Source organism: Sapajus apella, unplaced genomic scaffold (assembly GCF_009761245.1).
Source record: "Sapajus apella isolate SASKATOON/1434 unplaced genomic scaffold, GSC_monkey_1.0 scaffold2, whole genome shotgun sequence".
NCBI classification, from domain to species: Eukaryota; Metazoa; Chordata; class Mammalia; order Primates; family Cebidae; genus Sapajus; species Sapajus apella.
The window spans coordinates 86,758,291-86,771,893 of record NW_022436942.1 but is presented as its reverse complement, the minus strand read 5'-3'; the positions used below and the strand labels follow the sequence as shown (position 1 = coordinate 86,771,893).

Below are 13,603 nucleotides of genomic sequence, written 5' to 3'. Positions count from 1 at the left end.
GTTCTATCCCAGGAGGCATCACTGTTCTATCCCAGGAGGCATCACTGTTCTATCCCAGGAGGCATCACTGGGAAGAGACGTCTCCTCCCCGGACCTGTGGTGACAGTCGAAGGCTGTCCTTGAAAAGGTGAAAAAGTGTCTCTTAGCAGGCCCTATATTTATATTTTGCTCCTTTATTAGAAATATAAACAGATGATTATTTCTATCTCTTTTTTATTTGTCTTTTTGCATTTTTTTAACAAATAATTTTTGGTAGCTTGTCTGTAGTATGTTTTGACTCATAAAATAACCTTCCTAATTTTGCTTGTGCAGTTCAGTTGCTTGGTCTGCACTCCCCATGGCCCAGACTTTATTCTCCTGACCTTTGAACATCCACCATCATTGACTGCTGAAAATCCCTTGATACAAAAATGTCCTTTCCCGACTTCAAAACTTTCCAACTGGTCTAGCATGGCGCCCGAGACCTTCCCTTCTTAACCTGGCTGACAACTCCTTCTGCCCCACTTGGACCAGTTTCCAGTACAAGGAAGGCATCGGGGCAGGGCCCTTTGGCTAGAGGGGCCTAAGCCTTATCTTTGAGTTTCTCCAGATAGTTTCTAAGTTCCTTGGGGGCACCCACAGCCATGTCTTGGCACACCCATTTGATGTCCTCATCATTGCTGCTGACGATGGAGTTCACCGTGGGGCAGCTGTCATCCGGGGGGATGGTGGTAAAGGTGGTGAATTTCACCTTCTTCCTCTTGGAGGTGGGCGAGTGCAGGGGGTCCTGCTTCTGGTCTCTGCCCTGCCGCCCCCCGGAGTCGGCCGACCTATGGATTTGGCTCTGCACATGCTTGTGGGAGCCGCCGTTGAGCAGGAGGTGGTTGCTCTCCTCGCAGGCCCCCGGCCCGCGGTCTATGATGGTGGTGTGCTCATCCTGGGGCGGCGGCGCGTCCCCCACACTCTCCAGGAGCTCGGCCTCATTGCCGAGCCACACCCAGTCGTGAGAGTGGGTCATGGAGGCCTGGCCTTCCAGGGGCGCTTGCTTGTGCCTGTACTTCAGGGCAAAGGTGGCGCAGTTGATGAGGAAGACGAGGATGGCCAGGCAGAACACCCCCAGGAGGGCATACATCCCGATCTCCAGGTCACTCAGGCCCCGCTGTGTCTGCACCAGGTCATTCTCCTCCAGCCCACTCCCGGCCTTGGGGAGGTCCACGTGGGCTGGGAAGTTGGTGAAGTCGATGGGGATGTTCTGCAGCTGCCCCTCTCCTGCCAGCCTGCCCCTGTCTGCCCGGCTGTTCTTCACCACTTTGTTGTCCAGCAGGGACCTGGCCGTGGTGGTGGTTCTCCGGAGGGCCCCTTCCTCGCGCTCCCCGGGAGCGCCGCTGTAGAAGTGCCCGTCCTGGCCTGTGCGTTCATGGTGCTGACCCTTCTGCCGGCGGTCACTGGCGTGGTTCTTCATCTCATCTTTCTCATAGTCCCTGCCGGGGCTGGAGTCAGCGTCGTTCTGTCCGAACTTGACCCTGATGTTGCCAATGCCCACGGCCAGGACGCTCTTGCGTTTGGATTTCTGGCAGGCCTCGGCGATCGTCATGTCCACTCGGACCAGCGGGCCCTGGCCTTCCCCTTCGGCCACCACGACGGGCCACCTGGGAGAGCGGGCCTGGGGGACCGACACGACAGCCTCGTCCTGGGAGGTGGCTGCCAGGGAGAAGTCCTTGGTGTCGTAGATGTCCAGGGGTGTCACTGAGCCATCGCTGAACTGCAGCCACGTGCTGACTACAGCTTCCTGCAGGGACACAGGCAGTTAGAAGACCACTTGGGGGATGCCTCTTCCCTTAGAAACCCCCTCCTAGGAGGACACCCAAAGAAACAGGGAGTGGGACCCTAAATCCAGACTCAGTAGCTGATGCATCTGGGGAGAACTCATACAGGGGCAGAGAAATCACCTTACTTTAAATGAGAACAAATGGGAATGTGACTAACAGCTCTTGCATAATCCTTACCAGGAACAAACAAACAGCAAACAAAAATCCCTAACAGATGAGGCTCCAGGTGGCTTTATCCACACAGTGATCACTTGAATCAGCTAGCCGGTGCATCTTCACAGACAGTGACTGGCTTCCAGGGCAGGCCCTGGTCATTTTGCCACACACCCTGTGATTAGTGGCCTGATTATGATGAATGGATACAGCTGTCGTCTATATCCAGCATGACGGCAAAGGCTGATGGGCGGGAAACACTGTCAGAGCCAAGGGCATTAGAAAGCAAGCTCCCCTCTTCTCCCTGCACAGCCCCAGTGAGTTAAGCTGCACCTGAGAGACAGGAGAGCAAGAGCGTTTTGCCTTTTAAGGCTGACCCTGTTGTGCCACTGCAGACGCTTTGCTTGGCTGCAGCCGGACAGCAGTGAGGCGTGGGGGACAGCACATGGCGTTAGCTGGTGGTCCCGTTCAGTGGTGCTGCTTTTGTTCCGCGTGGGTAGCTGGAAATTCCCATCAGAGGGAAAGAGGAAGCTGAGGGCCAGTGTGAAGGGGCTACATTTATCTTGCAGACTCACTACACATCTGTCAGTGACCCAACAGCTATGTAAAAATTATTTCCCATTGTGGAGACAGGTAAAAAAAATTAGACTTTATGTGCCTGGCTTACCCAAAATAATGTCTTTGGGTCCATCCACATTGCTGTAAATGACAATATTTCATTCTTTTTTATGGCTGAATAATATTCCAAAAGAATTGAAAGCTATTGGCCTAGAAATGCCACTCGCAGCCACACCCACATGACTGGCAGATTCTCAGGCGCACAAGGCTTCCTGCTCTCACCTTCTCTGCAAGGTGACAATGACCATCCTCTCCCCTTTGTGTGCCCAGAGCAAACATAACCCCACGGAAGGCCTTGTTTTTGACTTAGCTGTGGGTACTTCTTCTTTTTATTATTATTATACTTTAAGTTCTGGGGTACATGTGCAGAACGTGCAGGTTTGTGACGTAGCTATACATGTGCCATGGTGGTTTGCCGCACCCCATCAACCCATCATCTACATTAGGTGTTTTTCTAATGCTGTCTCTCCCCTACCATTTGATCCAGCAATCCCATTTCTGGCTAAACACCCAAAGGAGTATAAATGATTCTACTATAAAGACACATGCACACATATGTTTATTGTGGCACTGTTCACAATAGCAAAGACTTGGAACCAACCCAAATGCCCATCAATAAGGGACTGGATAAAGAAAATGTGGCACATATACACCACAGAATATTATGCAGCCATAAAAAGGATGAGTTCACGTTCTTTGCAGGGACATGGTTGAAGCTGGAAACCATCATTCTCAGCAAAGTAACACAGGAACAGAAAACCAAACACTGCATGTTCTCACTCATAAGTAGGAGTTGAACAATGAGAACACGTGGACACAGGGAGGGGAGCATCACACACCAGGGCTTGTTAGGGGGTGGGGGGCCAGCTATGGGTACTTTTATTCTGCCTCCAAGAGTGGGAATTCCTTAAGGGCAGAGACTCTTAGCAGCGGCCCCAATGTTCAGCACTTAGGACAGAGCCTGGGTATAGATGGGAAATAGTTTTTCCTGGATGAATAGAGGAGGGTGAAATGTGTAACCTAATCACAAAACGACAGCCCGTATCCACCGGGCACTTGTTATGGGTCAGGTGTTGTCTGTAGCTATTTACAGAATGCATTTTCTCCTCCTTCACGAAGTGGGTTGGGTTATGCTTCCTGCCCAAAGAGAGGTTAAGAAATGTGCTCACACCACACACATGCTCATCGCAGCACTAGTCACAATAGCAAGGACACGGAGTCACAATAGCAAAGGAACAAAGTCAACCTAAATGGCACCTGAGCCACAGCAAGTGCCCAGTAGATACAGGCTCTCCATTTTGAGATTAGGATTGCACATTTCGCCCCCTCCATTCATCTAGGAAACACTAACCAGTCCGTTAGTGATAAACTGGATAAAGAGAATGTGGTACATTTATATGATGGAATACTATGCAGCCATAAAAAGAACAAGATTCTGTCCTTTGCAGGGACACAGATGGAGCTGGAGGCCATTATTTTTAGCAAACTGATACAGAAATAGAAAACCAAACACTGCACATTCTCAGTGATAAGTGGGAGCTAAATGATGAGAACACATGGACAGATAGAAGGAACAGCACACACTGGGGCCCATTGGAGGGTGGAGGGTGGAGGCTGGAATTGGGGTGAGGATCAAGGAAAATAAGTAATGGGCACTAGGCGTAACACCTGGGTCATGAAATGATCTGTACAACAAACACCCATGACACAAGTGTGCCTACGTGACAAACCTGCACATGTACCCCTGAACTTAAAATAAAACTTAAAATATAAAAAAGAGCTATGTCCAGTCACATGATTAGGAGGAGGCAGGATCTGGGCTGGAACAGATGTGACTTCAGAGCTGAGCTCCTGACCACTATGCTGGGGACCCCCAGGACAGCTGCAGCCAGGGCCCACGTATTAGCCCCACAAAGACCACGACAACTCGCCCTCTGCTGAGAAAGTCAGGTAGCTGCCTCCTTTCCTCTCTGCCTTTTTTTTTCTTTTTACAGCAAACCAGGTCTGACCTGTGGCCTTCCTGGACCTTTGTCCCCATCCATCCAGGACACCGTCACTGCAGCCCAGGGAGTCAGCAGGCACCCTCTCCATGGACGGGGCATGGGAAAATCCTTCATGCTGAGCCAGAGATACAGCAGCAAAGCTAGTGTGTGCTCTGAGCCCTGGGTGGAGATGTCTGCGCTCAAAATCAAAAGCCCACACTTAGGTGTGATAGCTGTGTGGTATGGGAATTGGGAGAAGAGAAACTCACTTGAAGTTGGACCTGTGCAAATGCAAATACAGCCTCCTTCAGAACAAAACTAAGCCAAACAGCCAGGGTTCAAGAGGTATTCATGGTACAAAGAAAGGAAGGTTACAACCTGTAGGTGGGAAGGCTGCACCATGAGAGGGATGCATCAAACATCTACACAGGAAGGCGAGCGGGCTGATAGGTGAGATCATAGAAGACTCCAAAGGCTATAACATAAAACAAACCAGCAAGAAACAATACTCTATGAAATAAAATGTAACATAAAACAAATCAACAAAAATAGTCTATGAAATAAAATTAAAATGAAATTAAAAACTTATTTAAAAAATTAAAGAGACATTCAAAGGAGTTGGAATTGTCTCAATAAAAGTGAATGGGGCCCAGGCACGGTGGCTTACGCCTGTAATCCCAGCACTTTGGGAGGCCGAGGTGGGTGGATCACCTCAGGTCTGGAGTTTGAGACCAGCCTGGCCAACATGGGGAAACCCCATCTCTACAAAAAATACAAAAAGTAGCTGGGCGTGGTGGTGCCCACCTGTAATCCCAGCTGCTTGGGAGGCTGAGGCAGGAGAATCGCTTGAACCCAGGAGGCGGAGGTTGTAGTGAGCCAAGATTGTACCACTGTGCTCCAGCCTGGGCAACAGAGCAAGAATCTGTCTCAAAAAGAAAAAAAAAAAAAAAAAAAGCAAAAGGAAATTAAAACGGAGCAGGAAGGAAGGGGTGCAAATAGCCATGTAGAATTTCTAGAAATGAAAAGCATGGCCCCTGAAGTCGGTGACTCAATGGGTGGTTCGAACAGCAGATGAGACAGGTTAGAGGAGAGAATTGGTGCGGCGGGAGACGAAGCCACCCACGTTACCCCAAGTAGATCCACAGGCACATGAAGAAATAAACCGTGAAGGGCAGGCGAAAAGCAAAGAAAAAAGAGAGAATGAGAATTTCCAACGGTTGTTTGGTCGGAATTCCAGAAGGAAACACTGGAGGAGCCTGGGGCAAGCAGTGTTCACAGCAACGACGCTACATCCTGCAGGACTGAGGAAGAATGCCTGCGATTAAAACAAAATTCTGACAACATCGTTGGAGCATCTGCGTCTAGCTGTAGCTGAAGATCCAAACGCCTGGCCATGAACTGAAACGTTCTGCTGTGTGTGAAGCGGGCTGAGCTGGTCACATCACTTGTAATGGTAAGCCCTGGCCAACGGCAGCTGGCTCTGACGGGTGAGCCTGTGTCGGAAACTTTGGGAGGGTGCGGAGCTCTCTTTGGGGGGCTTCCCACTCAGCTCCTGCTAGCTGAACTTTCAATGATCAACTATGCTTTTTTTTAAACATATCTTTTGCCCAAGGTCACTCTCTGGCTTCTAGTACCCCTGTGGTTGTGCATACAGTAAGATGTGCCAGGGAGTTACTACCGCTGTGGGCAGCCCTCGGTGAGACATGACAGAGCTGTTGCATTTACTCAGTGACCCTTTTGGCCTTTCCAGGTGTGAGTTACCCAGCCAGCAGGCGCTCCGGCTCCCCTTGGCGGTGGCTGAGCTGCTAACACTCTGCTGGTTGCATTTTTCTTCCTCCCATCAGCCCCGGCTTCTCGGCTGGCGTTGTCTTCACCACCTGAATAAACTGCCTGCACTTGAATCCTTGTCTCAGGCTCCGCTTCCAAGCAGACCAAAATGAAGACAGAAGAGACGGCTCCAGGATGCTGGTGCTCGCCTTTGTCGCCTCTGCCCACGTAAGCTGCCGAATCACACAATCCGACACGTCCTAATGCTCACACACGAAGACCAAGTGGTTCTGCATTTTCCTATCCTACTTTCTTTCCTTTTTTTTTTTTTTTGGCACTGAGTTTCACTCTGCGGCCCAGGCTGGAGTGTAATGGCATGATCTCGGCTCACCGCAACCTCCACCTCCCAGGTTCAAGTGATTCTCCTGCTTCAGCCTCCCAAGTAGCTGGGATTACAGGTGTCTGCCACCATGCCTGGCTAATTTTTGTGTTTTTAGTAGAGATGGGGTTTTACCGTGTTGGCCAGGCTGGTCTCAAACTCTTGACTTCAGATGATCCACCTGCCTTGGACTCCAAAAGGGCTGAGATTACAGGCATGAGCCACTGCGCCTGGCCCCTACTTTATTTAGAGCAAACAAGGCACAGGGGAACACACAAGCCACTACCCTCATATTGGCAGGTGTGAAAATCTTTCAGATTTTGTATTTCAAAGTTCAAAATGTCACGAACAAGGTGCCAACCTTCTATACTCTAAGGGCTGAGATAAAAGACTTAACAGCGTGCAAGTTCATTGTGGCTGACGTTTCATCTTGAATTAATTTTTCTTCACAAACTAGATGGAGAAAGAAGTTAACATACAACAAGCCCCCCGAAGAGCAGACAATCAGAACGAAGGCCTCAGAACACCCTTGGCTTGCCAAGATCCATCTGCATCAGCCCTGCCGCATGATTGAGACTAACGTCTTCCACTAGCTCATTACAGAGAGGCTGGAATGCAGCGTTTCATCAGGAGAAGCCAACACATTTCCCCAAAGATGAGAAATTCTGAATGACTTAATGTAACACATGCCCAGAAATGATTTAGAGCTCTTTCCTTTCAGGAGCCGTGTCTGCAAATCAGATGAACTACATCCACAAATCCCCCTGAGTCAGTGCTAGGGGATGCCAATTACTGTCAGCTGATGAAGACAGATGGGTGACATGAGATGGGGTCTCCTGGCTGTGCCCCATGCCGGGGGGTTGCAATGCCAATCGCCCACCCTGATTCATTATCCATTCTCAGCAAATAGCTTCATGCTTTCAGCTTTCTCTCCCCCACGTTCCTCAGCTTTTTTTAATCCCAAACATAAGAGTATTACTCTGCTCTTTGTAAACCAGAAAACACCATGCTAATTTCCTGCGCTATCTGCTTTCAAAGAGAAGAACTGAAGAAGCCAGTCCTGGGCTGGATGGGGACCTGCATGCACCCCAGGTCCCTCCTGTTGGCACTGTGGGGCAAAATCAGGGAGCAGCTGTCTCCTCGTTAGGCAGGATTCCTAGAATGGCACCAAAGATGTTCTGCCCCAATTCCCAGAACGTGGATGTAGGGTGAGTGATCGCTCTCATGATTATGTTATGTTGTTACGTGACAGCTGATAGAGTGATTTTCCTGGATTATCTGGGTGAGTCCTGTGAAATCATGAGTCCTTAAAAGCAGAGCGATTTCTCTAGCTGGTGACAGAAGAGGAAGCTGGAGAGACGGGGAGCATGAGAAGGACTCCATGCATTGTTGCTAGTGTTGCAGCCGATGAGGGTCGGGTGGGGAGTGGGGAGGAACGCAGGTGGACTGAGGGGCTAAGAGAGGATTCCGGCCAATCACCAGCCAAGAACTGGCAGCCTCAGCCCTGCCACTGCAAAGATCTGGATTCCACCAACACACATGATTCTGGAAGTGGATTCTTTCTTAGAGCATGCTGGCAAGAACCTAAGCAACCCACACTGTGATTTCAGCCTTCTGATACTCTGAGCATGAATCCGGCGGAGCCCACCCGCCGCGCTGTGCACTAGCAAGTAAGTGCGCTTTGTTTTCAGCTGCTAAGAGTGCGGCAGATGATGGGCACGTCTCTGTGCTCCGAGCATCCTCACTCTAGTGCGTCGTCGACCCCACTTCTGGACGATGCCGCCACATGGATTTCACACAGCCTGCACTGCTTGCTTATAACAGCAGCCCGGCCCCGGTAGACATTTGAGTTTGCAGCCCTTGAGCTACACCGAAATCCGCACGGCGGCTGGAACTGCCCATGCCCCTAGAAGAGCGCAAGCCCCTAGACTTTGTCATCATGCCCGCGCCCCGCCTTCGCTGTGCTCTGTTCACATCACCATGCCTCTGCTTCGTAGCATTACCGTGTTCCTGCTAGCGCACGCCAGGGAAACCCAGCCCCTACTCTAACCCCTGGGCCCTGTCACCTGTCACAGCCACACGACAGCTCCTCCAGCACTGCTTAGCCCATAGTGGGGTGTGGATTTAATCTGAGCTTCCCCCCTGGACTGCCTGCCTCTTGTGGCCACAAGTCGCCAGAGGAAACTGGGTGTGAAGCAGAATGTTCTGAGTCAAGACTGTCTGCTCTGATGGAGCACCCAAGGCCCTGTGTGCTCTCACTAAAATAATGCTCACAATAGCAGCGGGCATTCCCAGGAAAAGAGCTGGCACTGGATGGCATATGCCAGCCGCTGTTTTTAGCACTCTGCATCATCAAGCTGAATTTAATTTGCAAACGGACTCTCACAGGTGTTGTTACTTTCTCGTTAAGGATTGAGACACGAGTGAGGTGTCTTGCCTGAGGTTACATAGGTTGTAAGGGACATGGCTGTGATGCCATCTGGGCCTTCTGGCTCCTAAGTCTGTCCCAATGATGACATCAGAAGCAGAAAGTCTTGCAGACAAGGCCAACACACAGATGCAGGTTGCTAAGGTCAGACGGGCACATCCTGGCTGTGTTAGGTGGATCATTCTCCCTGCTCTCTTTCCGGCATCCTGACTTCCAGCTCAGCTCTAATAGTCATTCAGTCACTCAACCAGCATTTATTCAGCACCTACTGTGTGCTGGCCCTGTGATTGTCAATGGGGACAGAGCAATAATCAGGGGGCTTGTCTTGTAGAAGCTTATATCCTATGGAGGAGAAACATGCTTTGTGTGGTAGGAAGTGGGGCTGAATCAGACCCATTCGCTGTGAGTGAAGGCACTGATGACAAGAGGGTATCATAACTGGGTATGAAAATGGGAAGGAGCCGTGCTCAGTGGTGAGGGTGGTGTGTCCCAGGCAAAAGCAACCGCCATGGCAAAACCCCTAAAGAAGTGCGAAGGGAGTGTGTGCCGCATGTGGGGTGAGAGAGACGGAGGGCTGCGGAAGAGGAAGTCAGAGGTGTAGCCAGGGGCTGCGGCACGTGCAACGTCAAGGAATGCAGTCTCTTTCTAAGTGCGCTGGCAAGTCATCGGAGCATTTTAAACCAGTGTGGCATGATGTGATTTATGGCTCTTTAAAATTATACTTTAAGTTCTGGGGTACATGTGCAGAGCATGCAGGTTTGTTGCACAATAATACACATGCTGTGGGGGTTTGCCGTATCCATCACCCCGTCATCTACATTGGGTATTTCTCCTAATGCTACCCCTCCCGTACCCCCAGTTTTAAAGGCGTACTCTGCTCTTGAGAGGAGCAGGGAGTGCAGGGGTGAGAACGGCAGCCAGGAGACCTGGCGAGGAGGCTGGTGACGGTCTGTGTTGCTCAAAAGCTCCGTGGGCGAGGTGAGCACTTTGCCTGCAATGACTTGGCCTCCACGGTGCGATGTGGTTCTGCCGACCTGCCCCGTCTCTCCCTCACTGGGCCCCTCTGCTGAGGCAGGCAACGGTGCGATGTGGTTCTGCCGACCTGCCCCGTCTCTCCCTCACTGGGCCCCTCTGCTGAGGCAGGCACAGTGGCTGACCCCGCTCACTCTCAGCCTCTGGTATTTGACCCCCTACCTGTTTGGGGGTCCGCAGCAGCTCCTCAGCGGTGGCCACAGCTGTTATGGCCTTGCTGTTTTCTGCATTGGGGTAAAGGGCGACAGACAGCCCCGCCACGAGCTGGATGGCCAAGTCTGTCACCGACACTTTGTCATCTAGCACGGTTATTGTCTTCTCTGCCAGGATGGAGTCCGACAGTGGGGACAGCACCTGTGGGATTGGCAGGACACAGGGGAATCTATCACACGTTTCCAGAGCTCAGCCCCCTTCCCAGAAATATTTCTTCCATCCCAACAGGCCTGAGGTCCAGAATACAGGGCAAAGGAGTTACATACCTACTTCTACACTGGCCCATCCCATGCCTTTGTGAGAATCAAATAAAGTCACCCCTTCCCCAAGACACCTTAATTCTTTTTGTTGAAAAATTGGAATATATATTGAAATCCATTCTGTCTTTAAAAGGGAACAATCTATCCTATTTAGATGAAGCATGCTTGTACAGTGCACAACCTGGTTAACTGTACATGATGATCCTGTTGAACAGTCTCATGAAGAGTTGAATTATAAATTTATAAAAGTGAATTATAAATAGTTCACTCCTCCCACCACCACCACAATGTATCCTCTGCGGAAACACTGCTTTCTGCCTCATCTTGTAAGCCAAATGTTGGGCTTGAGATGTCCAGGGGAAATGATAGAAATGTGCTAAACATTTCCACATATGGTATAGGGATCCTGACTGACATTCCAGAAAGGTGGATTCAGAAGGGTGGGACTTGAGGGGCTGAGGAAAAGGCTGTCCATGTCCCATCATTTGTCCTTAACATTTACCATTTTACACAATTCCTCAAGTACACAAGGGAGAGTTGGATTTCAAAGCGAGCTTGTTGGATAAGTAAATGGTAGGAAGGCAGAGTGACTGAAGGACGGGAGGAATGAGAGGACGAATCCGTGCTTTTTCCCTGGGCTGCTGGGAGAAGCGTGGCACAGGGCAGAGGACGGCTAGTTCTAAGAAGGACAGGGGGAATACGTCAGGTAAGCGTGTGCCAAGTAGGAGAAGCAGAGGTGGGATGGGGGTGCTGGCAGGTGGTGGGAATGGAGGATGCAGCCGTTGGGAATGAGGCCACACGGGGAGCTATGAGAGGGCAGCTGCCACCTTCTCCATTCTGTCTGGAAGGAGACTGGATACTAGATCCATCCTGGACCCATCTTCCTGTGTCCCCACAATACCATCTGGAGCCATCACGGGGTTGAGGAATCGGCCGCAGTGACCTGCCCACCCTTTGAGTCTCCCTTAACACCGCACTCATGCCCAGTGCTGGGGACACGGAGACGCCAGCTCCCTACCTGGATGGTCGTCATCCCGACCTCTCGCCCCACCAGGACCTGGCTGTCCTGCAGGGTGGCCACGTGAGGCTCCTCCAGCTTCATGAAATCTGCCACCAGGTGAGTGATGTCAAACTGCCAGTCGGGACTGAGCAGGTGGCTGGGTTGGCCCCATGGGCCGGCACCCTCGGACACAAACTGGGTGAGGACCCGCACGGTGGCGTGCTGGTACTGCAGCGCGCAGCCCCGGCCCCGCCGCTCCTCCTCGTCCTCATCCTCGCTCTCACGAGTGGGCCTTGTGGGAAGGGACACAGAGCTCTGAGATCCAGGGAGAGGAGTCCCAGATGTTCTAGAGACAGGCAGGCGCCCTCCTCAACCTCAAGGAGACTACATTGAAGACGCGAGCCCCAGGACCACTCGGGGAGCACCAGGCCTCTCTCTAGGCAGCACTAAGGGATGGGCATCTCTTTCTCAAATACATTCACAGATAAATAAAAGACAAGGACTAATATGTACTAAACCTGCACTGTCTCATAAGTAGCCACTGGCCATATGTGGCTATTTTAATTTTTGTTAATTAATATTATTATATTTTTAGAGACAGGGTCTTGCTCTGTTGTCCAGGCTAAAGGGCAATGATCCATCCTAGCTCAATGCAGCCTTGAACTCCTGGGTTTAGGTGATCCCCCTGCTTCAGCCTCCTGAGTAGCTGGGACTATAGGCATGCACCATCATGCTTGGCTAATTTAAAAAACAAAATTCTGTAAAGATGGGGTCTTGCTATGTTGCCCAGGCTGGTCTTGAACTCAAGTGATTCTCCCACCTTGGCTTCCCAAAGTGCTGAGATTACAGGCATGAGCTACCACACCCAGCCCTAAATGTTAATTTAAATAAATAAAAATTAAACAAAAAAAAATTGAACTTCTCCGCTACACTGGCACAGTCTAGCCACTCCAGAGCTACCTGTGCTAGTGACCACCATATTGGACAGAGTGGTTCTAGAACATTCCACTATAGTAGAAAGTCCTACTGGACAGAGCTGTCTTACACACCTGAGATGCAGCAGGTCCCATTCTATGCTTCCACATGTATGAACTCTTGGAGCCTCATAATGCTATGAGGCAAATTCCTAACTATTTTCACGACCATACAAAGAAACTAAGGCACAGAGAAGTTATGTAGCTTGCCCACAAAGCTAATTAGTGGCAGAGATTGGATTGGAGCCCCGGGAGTCTCAGTTCCTCCCCCTCGGGATGTGGAACAAACTTATTGTCTTGGGTACTCATGACCACAAACTGATCTGAAGTACGGGCTAGATTAATGGCTGTCCTTTCCCATTGAGCCAAGTGCCTTCAGCTTCTTACGGAGATGGATTCCGCATCTCACTGGCCTGCTTACTCTTCTTGAGAAGCTCCCCCTTAAGAGAAAGGCCCTGTTCCCTGGGGGACTGTCAGGAAAAGAGCCTGATGGTGGGGGTGTAACACTCCAGGCGGGAAGCTGGGAACTCAGCAACACCTTTGCTTAGCTAACATCTGCTAATCCGGGGGTCACAGAGCTGAGTAAACAAGACCTCATACTCTTACACATGACAGACAGACAGTCCGGAATCCCAGATAACAAATTAGAGGCTTTTGGCTACCAGTGAGCCTGGGGTCCATTAGAAATGGGCCGGGCGCGGTGGCTCACGCCTGTAACCCCAGCACTTTGGGAGGCCGAGGCGGGTGGATCACGAGGTCAAGAGATCGAGACCATCCTGGTCAACATGGTGAAACCCCGTCTCTACTAAAAATACAAAAAATTAGCTGGGCATGGTGGCGTGTGACTGTAATCCCAGCTACTCAGGAGGCTGAGGCAGGAAAATTGCCTGAACCCAGGAGGCGGAGGTTGCGGTGAGCCGAGATCGCACCATTGCACTCCAGCCTGGGTAACAAGAGCGAAACTCTGTCTCAAAAAAAAAAAAAAAAAA

At 50.7% G+C, this 13,603-nt stretch overlaps 1 protein-coding gene across 1 annotated transcript in view; it reads right to left on the bottom strand.

Moving 5' to 3' along the window:
- Positions 1 to 157: 157 nt before the first annotated feature.
- The window catches only part of TMEM132C (transmembrane protein 132C), a 431,755-nt gene continuing 418,309 nt past the window's right edge, over positions 158 to 13,603 (bottom strand). The window contains exons 7-9 of the mRNA XM_032244139.1: positions 11,659 to 11,932; positions 10,330 to 10,521; positions 158 to 1,768 (exon numbers count right to left, since the gene is read on the bottom strand). Of these exons, the coding sequence (XP_032100030.1) occupies positions 563 to 1,768; positions 10,330 to 10,521; positions 11,659 to 11,932 (1,672 nt within the window). The 3' untranslated portion in view covers positions 158 to 562. The remainder of the gene's footprint in view (positions 1,769 to 10,329; positions 10,522 to 11,658; positions 11,933 to 13,603) is intronic.